This window comes from Benincasa hispida, chromosome 5, assembly GCF_009727055.1.
Source record: "Benincasa hispida cultivar B227 chromosome 5, ASM972705v1, whole genome shotgun sequence".
Lineage (NCBI taxonomy): Eukaryota > Viridiplantae > Streptophyta > Magnoliopsida > Cucurbitales > Cucurbitaceae > Benincasa > Benincasa hispida.
The window spans coordinates 52,677,919-52,699,513 of NC_052353.1; the positions used below are offsets into that span (position 1 = coordinate 52,677,919).

A 21,595-nucleotide genomic window follows, 5' to 3' on the forward strand; every position below is an offset into this window, starting at 1 on the left:
GTAAACCCATTTAAAATTATCTAAAATAAGTATAAAAATATCAGAATTTTTTAATTTAAAAATTGAAAAATAGTTACGAGATAAAAAATAGTAGCACAGTACCTGAAAACATGCATAAAACCAAAGCCAAAACACATTCATACTCATTCAAAATCACTTAAAACAAGTAAAGTGATTATGAATTTGGTTTTTAACCCTAATATATATATATTTAATGGAGGGATGAATTACGGTAAAATCAAGAATGATGGGTATGAATTTTGCATATATGTACCAAAATTATCATGGCTTATATTATAACAAATAGATTATTAAAAAAAAAATAACAATAGTAAATTATTATTATTGGACATTTCAATATTCATTTGTCCCCCCTCAAATGTATCATATTTTTGCTGATTTCCCAATTTCCCAATTTCATTTTCCATTTTCCATATTCTCTTCTTGATCTACCGACTTTGAAACGCGCTCTCATGGAGTTCCGCATGTCAGTCCCGCGCTGGCCAATGAAGATGAACTGAATCTTGAAGATTCTGCGTTCATTCTACTTAGAACCAATAAGCAATTGATCTTCACACTCAAATTTCTTCCATGGAAGTTCTCCCAAAAGGAATTTCTCTCAGCTTGAATCTTCTGTCTATCTTCTGCGTCTTTCTGGTAACTAGTTTCGATTCCTATTCGCGAGTACTACCTGTTCTTTTTTTATTTTCTTTTTCTTGTTCTGTTTGTTCTTTTTAGTTGAAATGTGGTAGTGAATTTTTATATGTTCTTCAAGATCCTTCTCATTCGGTACTGTGGCGATTGTTTGCTGAATTTTTCGTAGACCTTGACGAGGTCTTGAGATTATCTTTTCTAGCGGCCTTTGGAGTAGTTTCCTGTTGATTGATGCCGATTTTTTTATACTTTTTGGAACTTTTGTGTCTGTTTAGAGATTTGATTGCTCCTTAGTGAAATTAACCAGACTGTTGACTCTGATCTTAAGTTTGTTCTTCTGTTGTGTCGCAATCTTTTCGTAATAGTGTTTCTCTGCTTGTATATTTATGTTTCTGAATTTAGAAGGATTCATTCACATGATTAGATCGCAGTTGTCATTGTATATCTATTTCCGTTTGCTGTTGATTGATGCCGATTGTTTTGATACTTTTTGGGATTTTCTTTTTAACTTTTGTGTCTGTTTAGAGATTTGTTTGCTCCTTAGTGAAATGAACCAGCTGATCTTAAGTTTGTTTGTCTGTTGTGTCGCAATCTTTTCGTAATAGAGTTTCTCTTCTTGTATCTTTATTTTTCTGAATTTAGAAGAATTCCTTCACATGATCAGATTGTAGTTGCCATGTATATCATTTCTCGTCTTCCATATGGATGCAGTTTAAGCCTAATTTTCGATGCAGGTTGTATCTCACGTTGGTCTCATTGGAGCGGATGCATCCAATGCTTCTCTCACGTAAGAAGATTTCTGAAAAATTCTCTATGCCGGCCATTTCTTATTTCTTCATTTAATTGTGTATTGGTTTTTCCATGATTATCATGTTTGGATGGTGATTTCCATCTGATAGATAAACATTGACTAGGCTTGATTTTGTATGTGCTGCAGTCAAGATGGGAAGCCTATGTATCAATGTGTTCAATGTGGAGATGGAGAGGTATCGAACTTGTCTCCTTGTGGCACATGCATCTAATGTTCCTATCCTATTTTCTATTGTTCTGTTTTGTCAGTAATATCCTTTTATTTGATGTTTGTATGTATGCATTTTTGCACTGAACTTTTTATTTTTATTTTTATTTTAGATTTTTTTAGCAGAATATCCTATCAGCCTTTAGGTTGATGGAAACATTGTTTAGTATATGACATAATTTACACTCTGGTGTTATGACTTTGGCAATAATAACATTTGGCAATATGCATGCCTACATATGGTTTCTTATCTATTGGTCATTCCAAGGGCTTATGAGGTTTTTTTGGTTTTATCCTACCTGTATTACTATGACTTGTTTTGCTAATCATGTCCTCGTTGTAATTGTTTACTTGAAATAGAGAGATGGTTAAAAAAAATTTATTCTACCCAAATTGAAGGCTGAGTACTTATGTCATTAGAGGCCTTCCTTGATGAAGTTATGTTTTTGACGAGTTTAGTTTCTTCCTCCCATCACACCTAGTGGAAAATAATTCCATCAATTAATTGTGGGATCCTTGTCATACTCTCGATTCTAATTTTATTTCATTTATAAGCTTTCTGCTTTCAGAAGTTCATGTACCTATTGACCAACTCAAATGCATGCAGGAGCAAGATACAACAAATAGAATCAGCACCAATGAAGATGATAAGGTATTAAATTGTTATGAAGTTCATAAATTACAATATTCTTTGCATTTAACACTTACAATGTTTATGTTTGTATCATTCGTTTCAAACAGGATATTGACATAATTGCAGCCTACAGTGATCCTTCTGGGGCATTTCGTCTCGGAAAGGTCAAATTGAAGGATTTGTCTGCCTCATGGATATGGGAAAATTCTTTGGATGGAAACCACCATCAGCCACTGAGTTCCCAGGTACTGTGAATATTTTTGAAGCTGATTAAGTCCCTCTTGAATGCTCCTGTTTAGATAGTATGCATGGGGTTTAAACATGTTATATTATGCGTATTATTGTTTTTGTTAGATTCTAACTTTCCATAATCCTTTCAAGGTATAACATCAATGATCAATGTTTCTTTTCCTCTTTTTGTTGTTGCTCACAAAACTATCATAGTGGTCGATAATATTTGCCTGGTGCATATGCTCATGTAAAATATAATTCATATATTCTTTCCTTTCAGACAGACCCATTAGTTTCCAGGAAGGAGAATAAAGAAAAGGTGGAGCATTCTGTGGATGACCATCCTCCTGGAGAAGGTGAAGCTGAATTTTCTCGTTTATCATCAATGAATCCAGTGAAGCTGAAACGACGGGTGATTTTTCTGATACTTCTACTTGGCATACCTATATTGGTAATTTGAAGTAGTTTTTAATATTTTATTACTTCAGGCAATGCGACTGGAGAGGAGGGCTTTACGAGCTGCAGATTTGATTCGAGAAGATAAAGAGATAGACAATCAGATGGCAGTTGCTGCTATTGAACGGTCTAAAAATTTTGACACTACAGTGAAGGGAAAGTACAGCATTTGGAGGAAGGATTTTGAAAACCCAAAATCTGATTCCACCTTGAAACTTATGCGCGATCAGATCATAATGGCCAAAGCATATGCAAATATAGCCAGGTCAAAGAATGATACCGGACTATACGATACTCTAATGAAACACTGCAGAGAAAGTCAACTTGCCATTGGGGAAGCAAATTCTGATGCTGGGCTTCATCCAAGGTTTTAGAAAGCTTCATACTCTATTCCTGTCACCACTTTCCTATTTTACTTGGTGTTCATGTAATGTTCTTGTTTTCTGTAGAGCACTAGATCGAGCAAAAGCCATGGGCCATGCTCTTGCAATGGCCAAAGACGAACTGTATGATTGTCTTATTATGTCGAGAAAGTTGAGAGCCATGCTGCAATCAACTGAGGACAATGTGAATGCCCAAAAGAAAAAGAGTGCATTCTTGACTCAGCTTGCAGCCAAAACAGTCCCTAAATCCTTGCATTGCCTCCCTTTACAGCTTGCAGGAGACTATTTCCTTCAGGGTCATCATCTTAATCATAATATTGACAGAGAAAAGACTGAAAATCCTTCTCTGTATCACTATGCTATTTTCTCAGATAATGTGTTGGCAACGTCCGTCGTAGTCAACTCCACGGTTTTACATGCTAAGGAACCTGAGAAACATGTTTTCCATATTGTCACAGATAAGCTGAATTTTGCTGCTATGAGAATGTGGTTTCTTGTTAATTCTCCCTCGAAAGCAACAATCCAAGTTCAAAATATTGATGATTTCAAGTGGTTGAATTCCTCTTACTGCTCTGTTCTCCGACAACTTGAATCTGCAAGACTTAAAGAGTATTACTTCAAGGCAAATCATCCTTCTTCCCTTTCTGTTGGTATGGATAATCTGAAGTATAGGAATCCAAAATATCTGTCCATGCTGAATCATCTTAGATTCTACCTCCCTGAAGTGTATCCAAAGTTGGACAAGATCCTATTTTTGGATGACGATATCGTAGTTCAGAAGGATTTAACGCCGTTATGGTCCATTGATCTAAAAGGTATGGTGAATGGGGCAGTGGAGACCTGTAAAGAAAGCTTTCATAGGTTTGACAAATATCTCAACTTCTCAAATCCAAAGATTTCTGAGAATTTTGATCCAAATGCATGTGGTTGGGCATTCGGCATGAATATTTTTGACTTGAAGGAATGGAGAAAACGAAACATGACGGGAATCTACCATTACTGGCAAGATATGGTAAATCATACTAAATCCTGTTTCTGCTTGCCTCTAAACTGCTTTGATTTTCATGTGGTATGCCTATTTAGCTTGTGTTCTAACCCACGTATTTGGTCTGGTATCATAAAAACAAGTGGCCCAAAACTTTTGTTAAATGCAATATGAATATTTAATAGCAAAGGAATAAAGTTTTAAGCTGGAGTAGATTAGACAATGAATTTGTTATATTACTTTTTCAAGCATAAACTTTAATGGATCCGCACTTTTGGTCTTAAAAGGACTTCTTTCCTCATTTGCTCTTCAGTTGGCTCTGTCTTTAAAGTTTATGTGTTCACTAGCTTTGGGTGGTTAAGTTGAAGTCTTTGTTTTTTGGTGTTTTCTCTTTATGTCATCTCAATTGTATTGTCTTCTTTTGTTTTTCTCAGTTTCTCTCATCTCTTAAAGGTTAATATTTTTCCAATGAAATGTTATATTTCCTTTTTCAAAAAGGAAAAAAAAAAAAAGGAAAACTCTTATTTTATTTAGACATGGAATCCATATCTTAGACATTTTATCATATAACTGGCAAGTTTATTTCCAATTTCCCATGCACATACTTCTTCTTTTCTCTTAATCAAACACATTTGGATGGTAATTGAATAAACTCTGTGCAGAATGAGGATAGAACTCTGTGGAAACTCGGGTCGCTGCCTCCAGGCCTGATCACTTTTTACAATCTTACTTATCCACTAGATAGAGGGTGGCACGTGCTAGGTCTCGGATACGACCCCGCCCTCAATGTCACAGAAATAGAGAATGCTGCAGTTATCCATTACAATGGAAACTACAAACCTTGGTTAGATTTAGCTGTTTCCAAGTACAAGTCATACTGGTCTAAATATGTGATGTTTGGAAACCCTTATCTCCAGCTTTGTAACATCAGTGAATAACAATTTTTTTCTCCTCTTTTTCATTAAATTTTTCAATAGAAAGAAATGAAGTAGATCATTTTTTCTGTTCAAGTCCTAAGATTTCCTTTATCGACTGCCAAAGAAGCACAATATGAGGACAGGGAAGCTAGTGAAGTGGGTGTTTAGTGCGTGAGTTGAGTTTTGAAGTATGAAGTTAATATATTAGAGTTAACAAGTCTTTGTTCAGAATGCATGTTTGTTTAGTTGTTTTAGGAAGTCTATATCTGAAGTGTAAAGTTTGAGTTTCTTGATAAATGTGCAAAAGAGAGAAAGAAAGATGAAGTTTGTCGATAAATGTAAAAGAGAGAAATGAAGAAATATGAAGTTTATTTTTATTTTTATTTTTATAAATATGCAAACTTTAATAGTGTCTATTGAAGTCGGTGGAGTTGAGTTATTTAACACCGACCTATAAAGTTGATTAAAACCTCCCTTAATTTTTAGTTGATGATGATGGTCAGATTAGATTTATTAGAAATAATGGGATTGATCTAGTTTCAATCAAAACTGTCCATAACGTTAAGGACTCAACAAACCTAAAGGGCTACAACCATCAACATTAGCATGAAGAAGACATAAAAGGAGGATTTTCAACCTAAAAATCACATAATTGATGAAGTCCAACTAATTAGACTGTGGGTCACCTTTCTGCTTCCTATACTTATTGTGTGCGTCAAAGTTATATATATATTTGAAAATAAAAATCGATCCATTAAGGCATTTGTATTTTAAAAACAAAAATTTAAAAATTATATTAGTGGCATTGTTAAAAACTTAAAAGTACAAATGGTTCAAAAATGATTTTTCTACCATCATATTTGATTATTATATTGTTAACCTTGATTTAAAGACTTGATTCCACATTTTACATATATATATTTTTTCTAACCTTGAAATTGATAGGACAAACACTATGCTGGTTGAGCTACGTTCATATTGGCAATAAAAATCTAATTAGAATATCAAAAAGAAAAAAAAAATGTAAGCCAACTATGTGCCAATAGTGACCATTAAACAAGAGAGAACGTTTCACATTGTTAAAGAAAAAAGAACTCCCATGTTTAATACATCATTTAAATTCAACCGACATCTTAAAATGTATTAGTATTAATCATTAATAAAAAAAAAGGGCATACTAAAATGTTTAATGAAATCACTTATAATATGATAATAAACTTTATTTTACATAAGATAATAAACATCTTCAAACAAACGCACAACAATGTAATTAATTATTTGAATTAAAAAAACAATGTAATTGATTAATTCATCATCTTTTTCTTTTCTCTTTTTAATCAAATAAATTTAATTATAATTTTTCAATATAAGCCAAAATTAATTAGGAATTATTATTTGTTCTTAATACAACCATTTCAAATTTTTATAATTCTTATAAAAGTTTAATTTTTTTTTCTCTGATAAGATGAAAACTTTAAATATTATAAACTAAAAAAGAAAAGGAAAAATGAAAAAGAAGCCTTTAATTGCTGTACATGATTTATTTGGTTTAAAAATTAAACAAAAGAATGTTAATATATCTTTTAAAAATCTGTATAATTAAAAAAAAAAAATCAATTAAAAGGAAAACACATTTCAATTTGTTTAAAAAAGTAGCCGTTAGTTTTACAAGGAACAATAGTTAAACCAATGCCTCTATTATTAAATTCCTATATATTTCTCCCTCATTCTCACTTACATTTCTTGTTCAACACATTCTCAGACTAAGCGCTCCATCAACACTTTCTTCTTCCTTTTCATAGCCAAAATCAAGCCCCCTTTTCAGCCTTCTTCGAGAATTAGGGCTTCTATATATATATATATATATATATATATATATTACATGCGATTATTGAACCAAGATACATGAGCAATTTATAAGTAGACATCTATATTAAAAATTTTAAAAAAATACAAACAAACTTGACAAGTTAAATGTGTCAAGATATAAATATATTTGAGAAGTAGAAAATGTTAAGAGATTTTTATCAAGAACGTCCATATTCATGACATTTTTCGCATATTGAGTAAAGTAAAAATACCTTGACGTTTTTTCTTTGTCAAGAAAACCCATATTCTTGACATTTCAAGTATGTCAAGTGTTAATGTTCTTGACGATTTTACTTTGTCAAGAACCCCGATATTCTTGAACACTAAATGTTAAGAACAATGACACTTGATATTACAAAAACGTCAAGTGGGACATTTTTTTTAACATTTCTTAGATTATCTTTATTGTTTAAAGTTATTGCATAACAATAAAAAAAAAAAAAAGAGTACAAATGTCCTTTTTTTTTTCTCAAAAAACATACAAATAAAAAAAATTATTTATACACTAATAACATTAATTAAAAATCATTTATGAGCATTTTTGAAGGCTTAAATTCATTTATAATTATTGATGAATAAATGAAAAATAAATGGTATAGTATGAACAATCTTTTATTCTATTTATTTTAAAGAAACTAATGATACTCCCTAAAATTAATATTTAGGGTTTGACATAAAAGTACTATTAGAAATTTTTTATTTTTCGTTTATTAGATCACAAGTGCATAGTTTTTCTATAATTTTAAGGTATTTCTCATTACTATTATTACTTTTTAGTTATTTTTATAATAATTATTTTTTTAATAAAAAAAGCAAAGGAGACACCCTTCACATTAGGAGACTTACAACTCAAAATAATAATGTAGCTTTCTCCATTACAAACGCATCAACAAAAAGTCACGTGCAACGCACACGTGTGGAAAACTAGTTTTATAGATATGGATTAACCTTTAGTAAATGAAAATGAAACAACTTCAATTATAAAGTAAAAATATATCACATGATGTAGTAAGGGAAGTTTATCCCTTTGATGAAATAACTCTCTCTAATTAAAAAAACAATATTCTAATTCAGGTATTTAGGCTTTCTATTACCACCCTAACGTGACTATTTATAACTTTACAAGAAAATAAGATCATTTATTAATTAATTTTAAAATATTAATTAAAAACTAGTTAATTCAAATTTACATTTAAACTAAATATTAACTAAACTGGATCATTTAATAATTCAACGTACATGCTAACTTTACTTTAAATAAATTTATTTCTATGGACAAAAAATAGTAATTTTAAAAGGGGAGATTTTTTTCCTTAAATTTAATATGTATTTTAAGAAAGGTATACATTTTAATAATTAAATTCATGTAAAGTAATTATTAAATTAGTTAGAGGTTCAAATTTCCCAAGAAATTAACCAATTTAAAATATTAGAGTACCAAATGAAAGACACAACAGTATAACCTCTCCTTGCCAACTCGTTTTTTGCCTTGAAATTCATGTATCTTTTACAAGTAAACGATTTAATTCATTGTCTATTTATAATTTATCTTGAGCTTCGTACTAAGAAGCACAAATATAAATACTGGATAGGAATACGATACTGCAAGGACATATTTATTAAAATATACATTTTAAAAATATGTATCATTATTATACCAAAAGAAAATTCAAATTAAATAGATTGAATGTTTAAAAAACTTAGTTTGACATAATTCACACTCAAAATTTATTATTTTTGTCATATGTGTCTTTTTAATCTACTTAACAAGTGCTCTTTACATGTCTAACACATTTGTTGTACTAACAAGTGCTTCGTACGTGTCCAACAACTGTCAGAGTATCCAAGTGTTTGACACGTGTTGGACACGGACACGCTAGCCAAACTTAAAGTGTCCGTACTTCTTAGGCTCTGTACTTGGCAACTTCTACAAATGTCAAATTTAGACTCCTCAATCTTACAATAGTTGTAGAATTAGATCCTCAAATGATAAAAATTGAACCTTCAAATTTATATAAATGTTAAAATTGGGCCTTCAAACTTACGTAATGATAAAAATGATAAGAATTGGGACAATTGATTGGGTCCTTAACAACTACTTTAAACTTTATATTCCTGCTTTGAAATTAAGGGTTGCTATAAGAATTTTCATGTTGGTTGGGATGATTGGGATTTGGAATTGAGGGAAAATTTTCTATTTGATATTAGAAAGAAACAAGTTAATTAGGTAGGAGGATTAAAATATTGACGTTGATATTGATGTTGATATCAATATAGATATTTTTATTTTATAAATATATCGATATCATCAATACTTTTGTAAATAAAGAATATAAAAGTAATTTAAATTATAATTACATTGTTTTAACTTTCAAATTAAGTTATAGATTTTATTATTAGTGTTCATCTTCATATTAAGATTAAAAGATGCTAATTTGATATGTTTTATAGGTATTTATCTAAGATATCTAAGATATTAATTAATTCTTAAAATTAATGTTGAATCCCCGGTGTTCGCACGAGATTTCTAGAGAAACTTGTTTCGTGGAATTTGAACTTTGTATTTGTATCAATTTTAGTATAGAAAATATAATCTCTAGCACAATTGTTCTTTGATGGGTTCAAAATAAACTTTAATATTTAAACTGGTTGATCTTCTTAGATGATGGGTCTTTAGGTTTGTTGACCTTCTTAGATAATCGACTTTTGGGATTTTTGATCTTCTTGAATGATCGGCCTTTGGGCTTGTTGATTTTCTTGGATGATCAGTCTTTGAGCTTTTGATCTTATTGGATGATCGGCCTTTGGGCTTGCTGATCTTCTTAGATGATCGGCCTTCGGGCTTGATGATATTCTTTCGACCTTTGGGACTGTTGATCTTCTTGATCGGTCTCAAAGACTGTTGATCTTCGATCAGCCTTTTGGCTTGATGATCTTCTTGGAGGATTAGTGTTTGCACGAGGCTTCCAGAGAAACTTGTTTCATGGAGCTGAACTTGAGTTGGTGTTAATGTTGATTTGATGCGATGTGGTTTGATCTCTAGTACTTGATCATTTGATTCTCTCTCAATTGAATGTGTACGCTTGATGTATAGAAGTGAAGCGTGTGGATGTTCTTGAGCTTAAAGTCTTGGAAGAATGATTGTACATTCAAAGGACTTCAGTCATCAAGTGTAGTCGAGAATTCTCACTAGGTCCTCTAAAGTGTAGATTTGCTCACCTCCTTAAATGAAGAGAGCTCCTCTATTTATAGAGTTCTCTAGTGGGTCTCGTGAGCTTAAGTTTGGTTAGTCCATGGGTCTGGCCCTTGGGCTTGATTAGTTGGACCTGGACTTGGTGGTCCATGGGTTTGGCCTTTGGGCCCAATTAATTGGATTTGGGCTTGATTTGATATTTGGGTCAAATTCAACCACTTTTGGGCTTAGTTGGACTTTAACCGAAACAATAATATCAAATTGTGTCAAATTAATCTTATCTGATTCAACGGTTATGATGAAATCATGTGGCGTCATCAGAAATTATCTTCAACTTCAATTTGGACTCATTCAACAAATACCCTTTTCAAGATTTATGCACATATATGGGTTGATAAATCTTAAAAAAAAAATATAACGTTGAAATATTTATTTTTGAATTTGATCTCAATTGATGTGTCAGTCAAGCTATGAATTTATTACATATGTTTAACTCAAATTTGAGATAAAATTTGGAATATGACCAAATTTTAATTTGAGATTTTACCCCAATTTGATTTGAAAATAGGGATAAAAATCTAAATTTGGATGAATTTGATATAAAATTTGGGAGATGCCCCAAATTTGAATTTTACCGATTTGATCTCCAATTTAATTTGACTTGAGGATAAAAATCTAAATTTGGATGATTTAGATTTGGAATAAAATTTGGAATATGTCCAAATTTTAATTTGAGATTTTATATATAATTTAATCTCAAAGTTGAACAATTTGATATTTTTAAATAAAATTTGGAATATGACCAAATTTTAATTTGAGATTTTATCACAATTTGATTTGGAAATATAATAAAAGCTAAACTTGTTTTGAATTTGCAATAAAATTTAGAATATGACTAAATTTTAATTTGAAATAAATTTGAGGTTTTATCCGTACTTTGATTTGGATTGAGGATAAAAACTAAATTTAATTTGAATATGAGATAAAATTTGGAATATGCCCAAATTTAAAATTGATGTAAATGGATTTTTATATCATTTGATTTAATGCTAATCATTTCAAACCCACCAAGAATCTTAAATTAAAATTTAAAAAGTTAAGATATTTTGATTCAAATCTTATCAAAATCTTTTAGAAAGACAAAATTTTAGTAGGAAATCCAAATTAAATTAGAAATTTGAGTCCATCTTGGCCTCTATAAATAGGGCTCACCACACACATCTATCTCATTCTCATCTTCCACTTCTACTCTATTCTCCTCTTTCTTTTTTTCCCTTTTTTTTTCTCCTTTCTTTTTCTCCTTTCTTTTCTTCTTCTTTTCTTTTTTTTTTTTTAAAAAATCTTTTTTGTTTCATTCTTTTTCTCCTTTATTTTCTTCTTCTTATTCTTCTTCTTCTTTTTATTTATTTTATTTTTTGTTTCATTTTTTAATTTTTTAATATTTTTTGTTTCATTTTTTTGTTTCTTTTCTTTTTCCCCCCTTTTCTTAATCTTTTTTGTTTCATTTTTTCTTGCAGTAATGCCTCGATACGTAACCATCTCCTTGACACACATAGGGACGACTCCTGAAAGATCTAAATAAACCCTATTATACCACCACTTCTCGATTAATATGAGGATGACTCAAGAAAGGTCTAACAACCTTCATTTGATCAACATAGTGATGACCTTGGAAAGGTCTACCCTATTATATCACCACTTCTCGATCAACATGGGGATGATCTCAGAAAGGTCTAAGAAATTCTATTTGATCATTATAGGAATGACCCCAGAAAGGTCTATCCTATTATATCGCCACTTTTCGATCAACATGGGGATGACCCCGGAATGTAGCTTTGCTTAGGTTGGTAATACATAGTTACTTATATTTGATAGGTAGAATATTACTATAATTCATATTTGATTTAAATTTCAATTTTGTTTCTATACTTCTACTATCTCACTTATATTTAGGATGTTCAAAACATTGATTTTAGTATTTTCTATACTTCTACTATCTCACCATCGGGAGAAACTTGTTTCGTGGAATTTGAACTTTGTATTTGTATCAATTTCAGTATAACAAGTACAATCTCTAACATAATAGTTCTTTGATGCGTTCAAAATAAACTTTAATATTTAAATTGGCACTACAAGAAAAAGAGGCTCTTTCGACATGTAAATTCGTCATCGGGAGATAAAGTAACAGAAGGCTAATGAAGAATTCTAGGAGCAAGAGATATATCTAGACAAAACGAGATCTTCTGTGAGTGATACTTCAGGTTAATATATTTTGGAATATATTTAGTTGACTGAAATACATCCTAACTGTTTTAAATTTTTTATTCCTTAGATAGTGGCTCAGTATCCACTCGGAGGAAATGAAAGCATTCGCGGAACATCGAGTTGGAAAAATACGTCAAAAAACACGGGAGAATTCCAATTGTGATAAATGAGGGGGAGACGAAGCCAATTTCTCAACATTCGGTACGATTTAATAATGTGATTGGTGTCGTCGTCAGATCTGCATTTCCAGTACGATGTCAAACTTTTCCTGAGGTTCCAAACGAGTTTATAGAATTGGCTAAGAGTCAATTGTTGGTAAGTTATAAGTTTATTCTTTTAGAGTCAATTGTAGGCTAATAACCATGAACAACATATATACTAATTCTTCATTTATTCTTTAGTAGCCTCATTTTGTGTTTAATTTATCGAGTCAACCACTTAATCATTTTATAGAACATCAAATGCAAAACTTCTTCAAAGAATTCAGAGCATATTTGCACAGACATTATAGGAAATGTGGCAATCCTGAGCAAGCACATGCCAACTTGCCTAGCTAGCTTAAGAATAGATCAGAAAATTGATATTTTTAGTGTGACCGATTCGAGAGTGAAGTGTTTCAAGTTGGAATAATTTAGGGCATGTATCATTTACTTCATTTACTATTATAGAATATCTTTTTATTTTTTTTGTTCGAATGTAAGAAACTCAAAGACGAATAGGAAGAATAGAGAGAAATTATTGTTCGACCACGTAGGCGGGTCGAAGTCGTTCCTGCAAATACAATTAGAGCTGCAGGCAAAGGAAGATCGAGAAATAAGATGTGTTGATCTATTTAGAGAAACACACTTTAAAGGTGACAAGTTCGTGAATCAGGCAACTGAAAATGCACATGTAACCATTTTTGTTTTACTTTCGTCTTGTTTTTCATTTCTAACTTCAGTCACTCATACTTACACATTTAATTAATATGTCCAGAATCAAACGTTAGAATTACAATCCAACCCCACTCCAGAAGGTTCCCAATCACTAACAGGGGATGAAATTTGTGAGACGGTTTTGGGTAGATGACCCGGATATTCAAAAGGCCTAGGTTGGGGCCTAAACCTAAGTCAAGAAGGGGTAGTAGCTCATCGAGTTCATCATGTACTCAAGGAACGGATAGGGAGGTGAGGGAATTGAGACCCAATTTCGAACAATCTCAGTCAAGGATTAAGGAACTTGAAGACGATCAAAAAATTAATGAGAGATGATCATGCAAGACAAATGAAATAAATGAAAAAAATGATCGAAGACATGATACGATCACAGAGAGGAGGGCCATCGAATTAGGTATGATTACTTCATTATTTAGTTGTCTAATATGCTGCTATCCTGCAGTTATGGTAACCAAACAACTGAATTTTGATGTGTTTTTTGTCGTTATTATGCATTTGTCTATTAGAGTCGGGAATGTCGAGGGAAAGTTTGAGTTTTTTGTGTGTTCGTTCTTGTTTATGAAGTTTGAATGATGTGGGGGTGGGTAGAGTTTGATTATACTCGCTTTTCCCGTTTTTCCGTTGAACTTGGAGCTTTTATGTGTTTATAGATGTTTATGAATGTTTGAACATGTTGTGATGGGTGGGTCAAGTTTGGTTAGATTTTTTTGGGGGGAAAGTTTGTGTTTTTTATTTGTTCGTTCTTGTTTATGAAGTTTGAATGTTGTGGGGGTGGGTAGAGTTCAATTATAATTGTTTTGGAGTTGAACTTGTAGGTTTTTTTTTGTGTGTTTTTATGTTTATGAGTGTCGAGAATGTTTTGGGAGGTGGGTGGGTGGGTTGGTAGAGTTTGGTTATACTTGTTTTGCTCGTTTTGCCGTTGAACTTGGAGCTTTTGTGTGTTTATGGATGTTTATGAATGTTTGAACATGTTCTGGGGGTGGTTCAAGTTTGGTTTAGATTGTTTTGGGGGGAAAGTTTGAGTTTTTTGTATGTTCGTTGATGTTTATGAAGTTTAAATGTTGTGAGGGTTAGTAGAGTTCGATTACAATCGTTTTGGAGTTGAACTTGTAGGTTTTTGTGTGTTTTCTTATGTTTATGAGCGTCAGAAATGTCGTGGGGGGTGGGTAGAGTTTGGTTATACTCATTTTGTCGTTGAACTTAGAGCTTTTGTGTGTCTATAGATGTTGATGAATGTTTGAGCATGTTGTGGGGGGTGGGTCAAGTTTGGTTTTGATTGTTTTGGAGAGGAGGGGGAGGGGAGGGGCAAAAAGTTTGATTTTCTTGTGTGTTCGTTGATGTTTTTTGAATGTTGTGGGTAAAGGAACTTTTATACAAGAGTACCTCTGAATGAAAACGGATCTTTCCAAAGACATTGTGATAGAATTACCACATTTACATTTAAAAAAGATAGATATGCATCATACTATAAAATTACCGGCATGCTTAGAACAAATAACAACAAAGAGAAGAGATACTTATCAGTTGAAGAACTTTTCTTCACAGAAAATCTCGCTCTCTCCAATGGAACGACTCTTCTTGCTCTCGCTGGAATGTCAAACCAATTGTTCACTAACACTCGGTCGTCTACTCACGAACGGTCTCCACACGAACAGAGGAATTGGGGACGACACCACCACTTGGAACCCTCGGTATTCTCGGTGTGAGAATCCAAAGAGTGGGCTCTATTGGGATTTGGTAAAGGGGAGGAGAAATGAAGATCGTATACAATGATCAAACAAGTGGGAGAAGGCTGAGTCTATCGTATAAACAAAATGCTTGATCATTTAGGTGAAGTATACGATCGTGTAGAAAAAAGCTAGCGATCGTCTATACGATCGTTTAGTAAATGCTCGACACTATACGATCATTTAATAAAACGTAGGCGATCGTTTAGAAAGAAACGCACGCGCGTATGTGCTCGTGCAATAAATTCGAGCTGTTGTATAGTGTCTAAGTTTACTCAGCGATAGGCAACATACAATTCGTGAGCAAATTATGTGATCTCTTGCAAAATGAAAACGATTTTCATTTTATTCTTCAATTACGAAAACTGAATTAAACCTCCTATTAACGCACGGTTACAGAGAAAATGGCGTGCACAATTATCCCATAATTGTCAAATTAAAATAATAAATATAATCATATTATATTCATTAACCTATAGTTTAATATATCATATATAAACCACATTGTTTTCTCCTCCACTAGATATAAATCATATTTATATCCATTTTCCTCCAACTAATGTATCTCATACATAAAGTCAATCATATTATATATAATTAACCAGTTCAATCATATCATATATAATTGAACTCACTCTTATCAATTTGAATATTTCAAACTGACTAAAAACTGATTCTCAACTTGAATCCATTGAGCTACCAAGGGGACCTTATGAACCTATGGCTCGAAACTCCAACAGTATGTGAATAGTTGATAAAACTCTTTAGCCATGAGATCCACCATACATTAACTGTTAGGCATTCCACTAAAGATTGTTGGGATTGATGCCCTAAAGTCTCGAGTCCTATAGTTTGTAAACAGTTCGTACGAACGCTTGTGTTGTTAATATATGATATTTACTTCACATCTTGTTTTTTGCTCAATTGCTTATTTTATTTGCTTTATTACAAACCAATAAAATTAAATCACTGGTTATATGTATGTGACTCAAGCATGTATGTGGTGACATACAAGTGGATCATGTCTTGAGTGATAACCAAATTGTCTGTAGTATATGGGTATATGTGGGAAACCTTATTCTGGTGGAATGGTCACAAGTGTTGTGACTTGTCACAGATGGTTTGATCCTGATTATTCATGTTGAGGACATGCGAGCGAGGGCGTCGTATACAAAGAGTTTGTATAAGACCTGACCACGAAGTGTTAACGTCTCGTTATATAACACCGTTCATGATAGAGACTTCACTTCACAAGGATGATCATAGGCAACATGACCTCAATTCTGAGTGAGTTGGGAACTCCTGCCATTGAGGGCAGTCCTTTGATTTTTATGGGTGCGAGTGGCTAGGTCGCCAATTCAAACCTACCATTCTGGGGATTCGTCTGATTTGAGAGTTGGAAACTCAACTACACAAGATGGAATTCAATCCTTCCCCGAGGCAAGGGTAAGTAGATATATAGCTCTCTTAAGGGCTGATTCCGGGGCTTGAACGATGTGGCGCCACACATCTTCTCTTGGCCCGAGAGGTATTCACACATAGTTGGACTATGTTGTATTGTTCATTAGAGAAATCAGTGGTACTTAAGGAGTGAGATGTAACTACAGGGGCAAAACGGTAATTTGGCCCAGTTGTACTTACGAGCATCTGTGAAAGGTCATCGTACTCATGATTGGTTATATCCGATGGACACAAAAATATATTTGTGGTAAGAAGAGTTCAACTGTTGGTCTTTAGTGGAATGTCTGATAGTTAACGAATGGTGGATCTCGTGGCTAAAGAGTTTAATCAACTATTCACGGACTGTTGGAACTTCGAGCCACAGGTCCATTAGGTCCCCTAGGTAGCTTGGATAAAGTAGAGAATCGGTGTTAGGGTTAATTTGAAATGTTTATATATGATATAATTGGACTAGTTAATTATATATGATATAATTAGCTAAATGTATGAGATACATTATTTTGGAGGAAATTAGATATAAATATGATTTATATCAAGAAGAGGAGAAAATATTATAGTAGATATGTGATATCAAACTATAGGATAAAAATATAATATGACTATATTTATTAATATTTTAATTGGTTAATTATATGATAATTAATCCAAAAATCACGTTCGGACATGCGCGAGTGGGGTAGTGTCTGTTATTGTAACCAATGAATTAAAATGAAATTTGGTTTCATTTTGAATAGTTCGTCCAAAAAGAAAAAGAGAGAGCGCGCTGATGAATTGTAATCGATCGCTTAAGTAAACCGAGAGCTTATACAATAGTCGCTTTGCGCCTAAACAATCGTCCACCTCACATCTAAACGATCCCACATTAGTTCCTACATGATTGGATAGCTTCCCTAAATGATCGTATTGTGTGTCGAGTTTGCTAAACGATCGTATATCATTTCTTAAACGATCGTTTAGTATAACCTACACGATCGTGTAGTTTCTCCTAAACAATAAGCATCGTACTATACGATAGCATCTTTTTTCCCTCCCACTTACTTATCGCCTACACGATCTATTCTTCCTCCTTCCTCTACCAGATTCACCAAAGACCACGCTTTGGGTTCTCATTCCGAGAATACCTGGGGCTCTTTTCTGGTGGTGTTGTCCCTGCGGCGTTCGTGTTCGTGCAGTTGTTCGGGTGTTGGTTGATCGAGTAGAGATTTCTGCTACATTGAGTTCTGAAGTTTGAAGACGGGTATGGCAACTTTCTCCCTCGTTTATTTTTGTTCAAAGCATGCCTTTAATTGACTGTTAGTTTGCATAACTGTGCGTTTGAATGTATAATGTGTATTTTGGCCACAGTGAGATTGGAGCGATCCAAACGTGCTCATGGAACTCTTCGATAAGAGATCCTTCATTTGGTATTAGAGCCAGGTTCTGATACTCCGATTTTATATGTTTCAACAAAATGACATTTACGTTCATGGTGGGTGCGTTTCTATGGTTAAATTTGCTACGGATGTGCGGGATTAATGGATGTTTTCGTGGATGATAGCCTCGGTTTGATTTACATCTTTTTACATTTGCAGTTATTTGTAAAGGCCCCTGTGTTTTTGGGCATTAATAATTGTTATCGATTCTGTATTCAAAGTTTGTTTGAAGTTTTGAGTTGTTCGAAGAAGAAGATCGGTGCAAGGGTTGCGGTTCATCGAGGAAGGAGACGATCTAGGGTTGATCGCATCGTGCAGAAGATGTGGTACGCGATCGTTTTTGATCGCATCGTAAAGACGATGAGTACGAGATCAGTGTTTAACGCATCAGTTAAATGATGGGGTATGCGATCAAAAGTTGATCGTATCGTATTGATGATCGGATATGCGATCGCAGAGTATCGCGTTGTGTGGACGATGAGATGCTCGCGTAGTGTTTAACGTGCGCGCGCACTTGACGATCGTTTAGGTCAGCAAGCTTCATCACTTAGTAACTGACTAAACGATCGATTAGTAATGCAAGGTAAATCATTTACCTGTCGTCGCGCTAATCGATCGCATAGACGATCAGGCTTCGTAGCCTTGTCGTCGTCTACGCGATCGTTTAATTATGCTTCTATCGTTTAGTGCATGCTGGACGATCGTCTACCTAGAACTTTTACTACACGATGGAGTCCTTGTTGGGTTTGGTGTCCTAATTCTTCCGGAGTCTCGTTGTTTTGTAAAGATACACATTGTTCAATGAATAAAATAAGTGTTATTTAATTCTTGCATTTACTCATATCCAATAAACAAAGCTCCTTGGTTATCTTATGCGAACTTAAGCATGTATATGTGATATACAAGTAGATCATGCCTTAAGTGATAACCTAAATAGGTCTATAGTATAAGGATTAAGGTGGGATACCTAATCCTGGTGATACTACGAACACGACCCGCTTTGTAGAAGTTTGCAAGTGTTGTAAACTACTATAGATGATAGATCCCAACCATTCATGCGGAGACGTATGAGCAAGGTGTCCTATACAAAGAGTTTGTATAAGACCTGAACTACGAGATGACTAAACTCTGTATATAACACCGTTGAGATTAGAGACTTGCATCTCACTTAAACGACCATAGGTGACACGACCTCAATCTTGAGTGTTTTAGGAATTCATGCCTTTGAGGGCGGTCATTTGATTAGTATGGGTGAGAGTGGCCAGATTTCCAACTCAACATGCCTACCTTTTTGGAGACTTGTCTAATCTGGAAGCTGAGAACTCAATCCACAAGATGGAATTCACTCCTTTCCCGAAGTAGGGATAAGTAGAGAGATTGCTCCCTTAAGGGCTGATTCCGAGGCTTGAACATAGTGGCCATAACTTTTCTTTGGAAGAGAAGACTCAGTCATAGTAGGACTATGACTTATTTTCATTAGAGGGATCAGTGGTACTTAAGGAGACAGATGTAACTACAGGGGCATAACGGTTATTGGCTGAGCTGTAGTTACAAGCGATCTGTGAAGGGTTGTCGCATTGTTGATTGGTTAAGATGGACACATAATATATCTGTGGTAAGGAGAGTTCAGCTGTCGGTCTTTAGTGGAATAGCTAGCAGTTAACGGATGGTGGATCCCTTGACTAAAGAGTTTAGTCACTTATTCACGTATCGTTGGAACTTCGAGCTACAGGTCCATAAGGTCCCCTTGGTACCTCAATGAATTCAGTTGAGGATTAGTTCTTGGTGTTGATTTGAAATGTTCAAATTGATAAGAGGTAATTCGATTATATATGATATGATCGGTATGATGTATGAGATAAATCGAGTGGAGGATTAATGTAAATAAGATTTACATTAAGTACCATGGAATATAAAAAGAGTTATAGTTTATATGTTTCATGAAATGAAATATTAAAACTATAGGTTATAAATATAGTATGATAAATTGGTTAGCATTTATATTTATAATAACATTAATTATTGGATAATTAACTTTTTTTTTCTCTAATAACCAATTGAGTGGGAAGATATTGGTGGTTTCATGGTAACTGTAAGATGAAAAGAAAAAAAATATTTTCTTAATTTCAGTAAGTTTTGAGAAATTTATGATTTGAGATTTCCTCTCTCAGAAATATTCTCACGAAAGTTGTCATGTAAATAGGATTTACTAAGAGACAACTTGGATAAGGTAAACGATCGTGGAGTGTTAGTAGGCGACTGATACTTAGCTAAGCGATGAGCTAAACAATCGCAAAGCTTTTGCTAGATGATCGCTTAGCTTTTGCTAAACGATTGGGCATCGACCTATACGATAGGTTCTTCCTTCTCCCACTTTCTCAATCGTTTACACGATTGTTATTTCCTCCGTCCTCTACCTCAAACCAAGTCCATACAGAGCCAACCCTCTGGATTCTCACACCGAGAATACCAAGGTAGCCTTCTTGGTGGTGTCATACTCAACTCGATACTGTCGAGGTTCTGTGGAGGTCGTTCGTGCTGTTCGGGGTGCTCATGACCTAAGCAATCGCTGAATTCGATTGCACAGTGTTCGTGTAGTTTAGTGGTCGTGTTGGACGAGCGTTCGGGTATTGTTGTGTTCAAGCGTTCGTGATCAAGGAGCTTGGCGATGAGTCTACAAAAATGTATAGCTTTTGTCCTTGATTTTATGTATTTCATGCTGTAATTTCTGTAATTAATGCATAATCATATGTTTCTGTTTATGATTATAATTGTAAAGTTCATATATGATTGTAATTTGGAATGATATTTTCGCTGCTCATGGAAATCCTCGTGTTCGATTTCCTTCAATTGGTATCAGAGCCAGGTTGTTCTGATATTCCAAATTAAAATTCTGGTTTGAACTTCTTTTACACTCTTCGTGGGTTTTCTGCATTTATATTTAATTGTTAAGTGCATTTGTGGTTAGATTTGATGAATGTTTTCGGGTTTAATTGCCTTTAGTTAAAGCTTTCTTCAATTACAAAGTGTGAATTTGTAAGGGCCCTTGTGTTTCTGGGCGTAATTAACTTGCATTCAAGTCTGTAATTCAAAGAGTTTGAGTTTGTCGAGTCGTTCGTGATGAAGTTTCGAAGCATGGAGATGCGGTTCTCAATGAAGAAGAAGACCAAGAGTTGGTCGTATCGTGTAGTCTAAGGTAAACGATCGTGTAGTGTTTACTAAACAATCGTTTAGCTAATGCTAAGCAATGAGGTAAATTGTTTACTTTATTGCGTAGCGTTGGTTGCCCGATCGCGTAGACGTTGAAGGTAGACGGTCGTAGTACGAGCATGTGATGCTCATGGTTTAGTAAAAGGCGCGCTCTAGATGATCGTGTAGTTAGCAAGCCTCAACGCTTAGTTACTACCTATACAATCGTGCGGTATACAATACGAAGGCACTCGCTAAGCGATCGT

The 21,595-nt window shown here is 33.8% G+C and overlaps 1 protein-coding gene across 2 annotated transcripts; it reads left to right on the forward strand.

Annotated features, from left to right (window-relative positions):
• Positions 1-387: 387 nt before the first annotated feature.
• On the forward strand, positions 388-5,506 carry LOC120078620 (probable galacturonosyltransferase 3). 2 transcript variants are annotated; one of them, XM_039032907.1, is made up of 9 exons: positions 388-657; positions 1,389-1,441; positions 1,592-1,640; positions 2,280-2,324; positions 2,414-2,551; positions 2,818-2,949; positions 3,026-3,360; positions 3,443-4,388; positions 5,024-5,506. In XM_039032907.1, the coding sequence occupies exons 1-9, from the start codon at positions 592-594 to the stop codon at positions 5,297-5,299; spliced, it is 2,040 nt and encodes a 679-aa protein (XP_038888835.1). In that variant the 5' UTR covers positions 388-591; the 3' UTR covers positions 5,300-5,506. The 2 variants fall into 2 exon arrangements, with proteins under 2 accessions (XP_038888835.1, XP_038888836.1); XM_039032908.1 differs by lacking the exons at positions 388-657; positions 1,389-1,441; positions 1,592-1,640 and having other exon boundaries at positions 2,274-2,324; positions 2,822-2,949.
• The last annotated feature ends 16,089 nt before the right edge of the window (positions 5,507-21,595 follow it).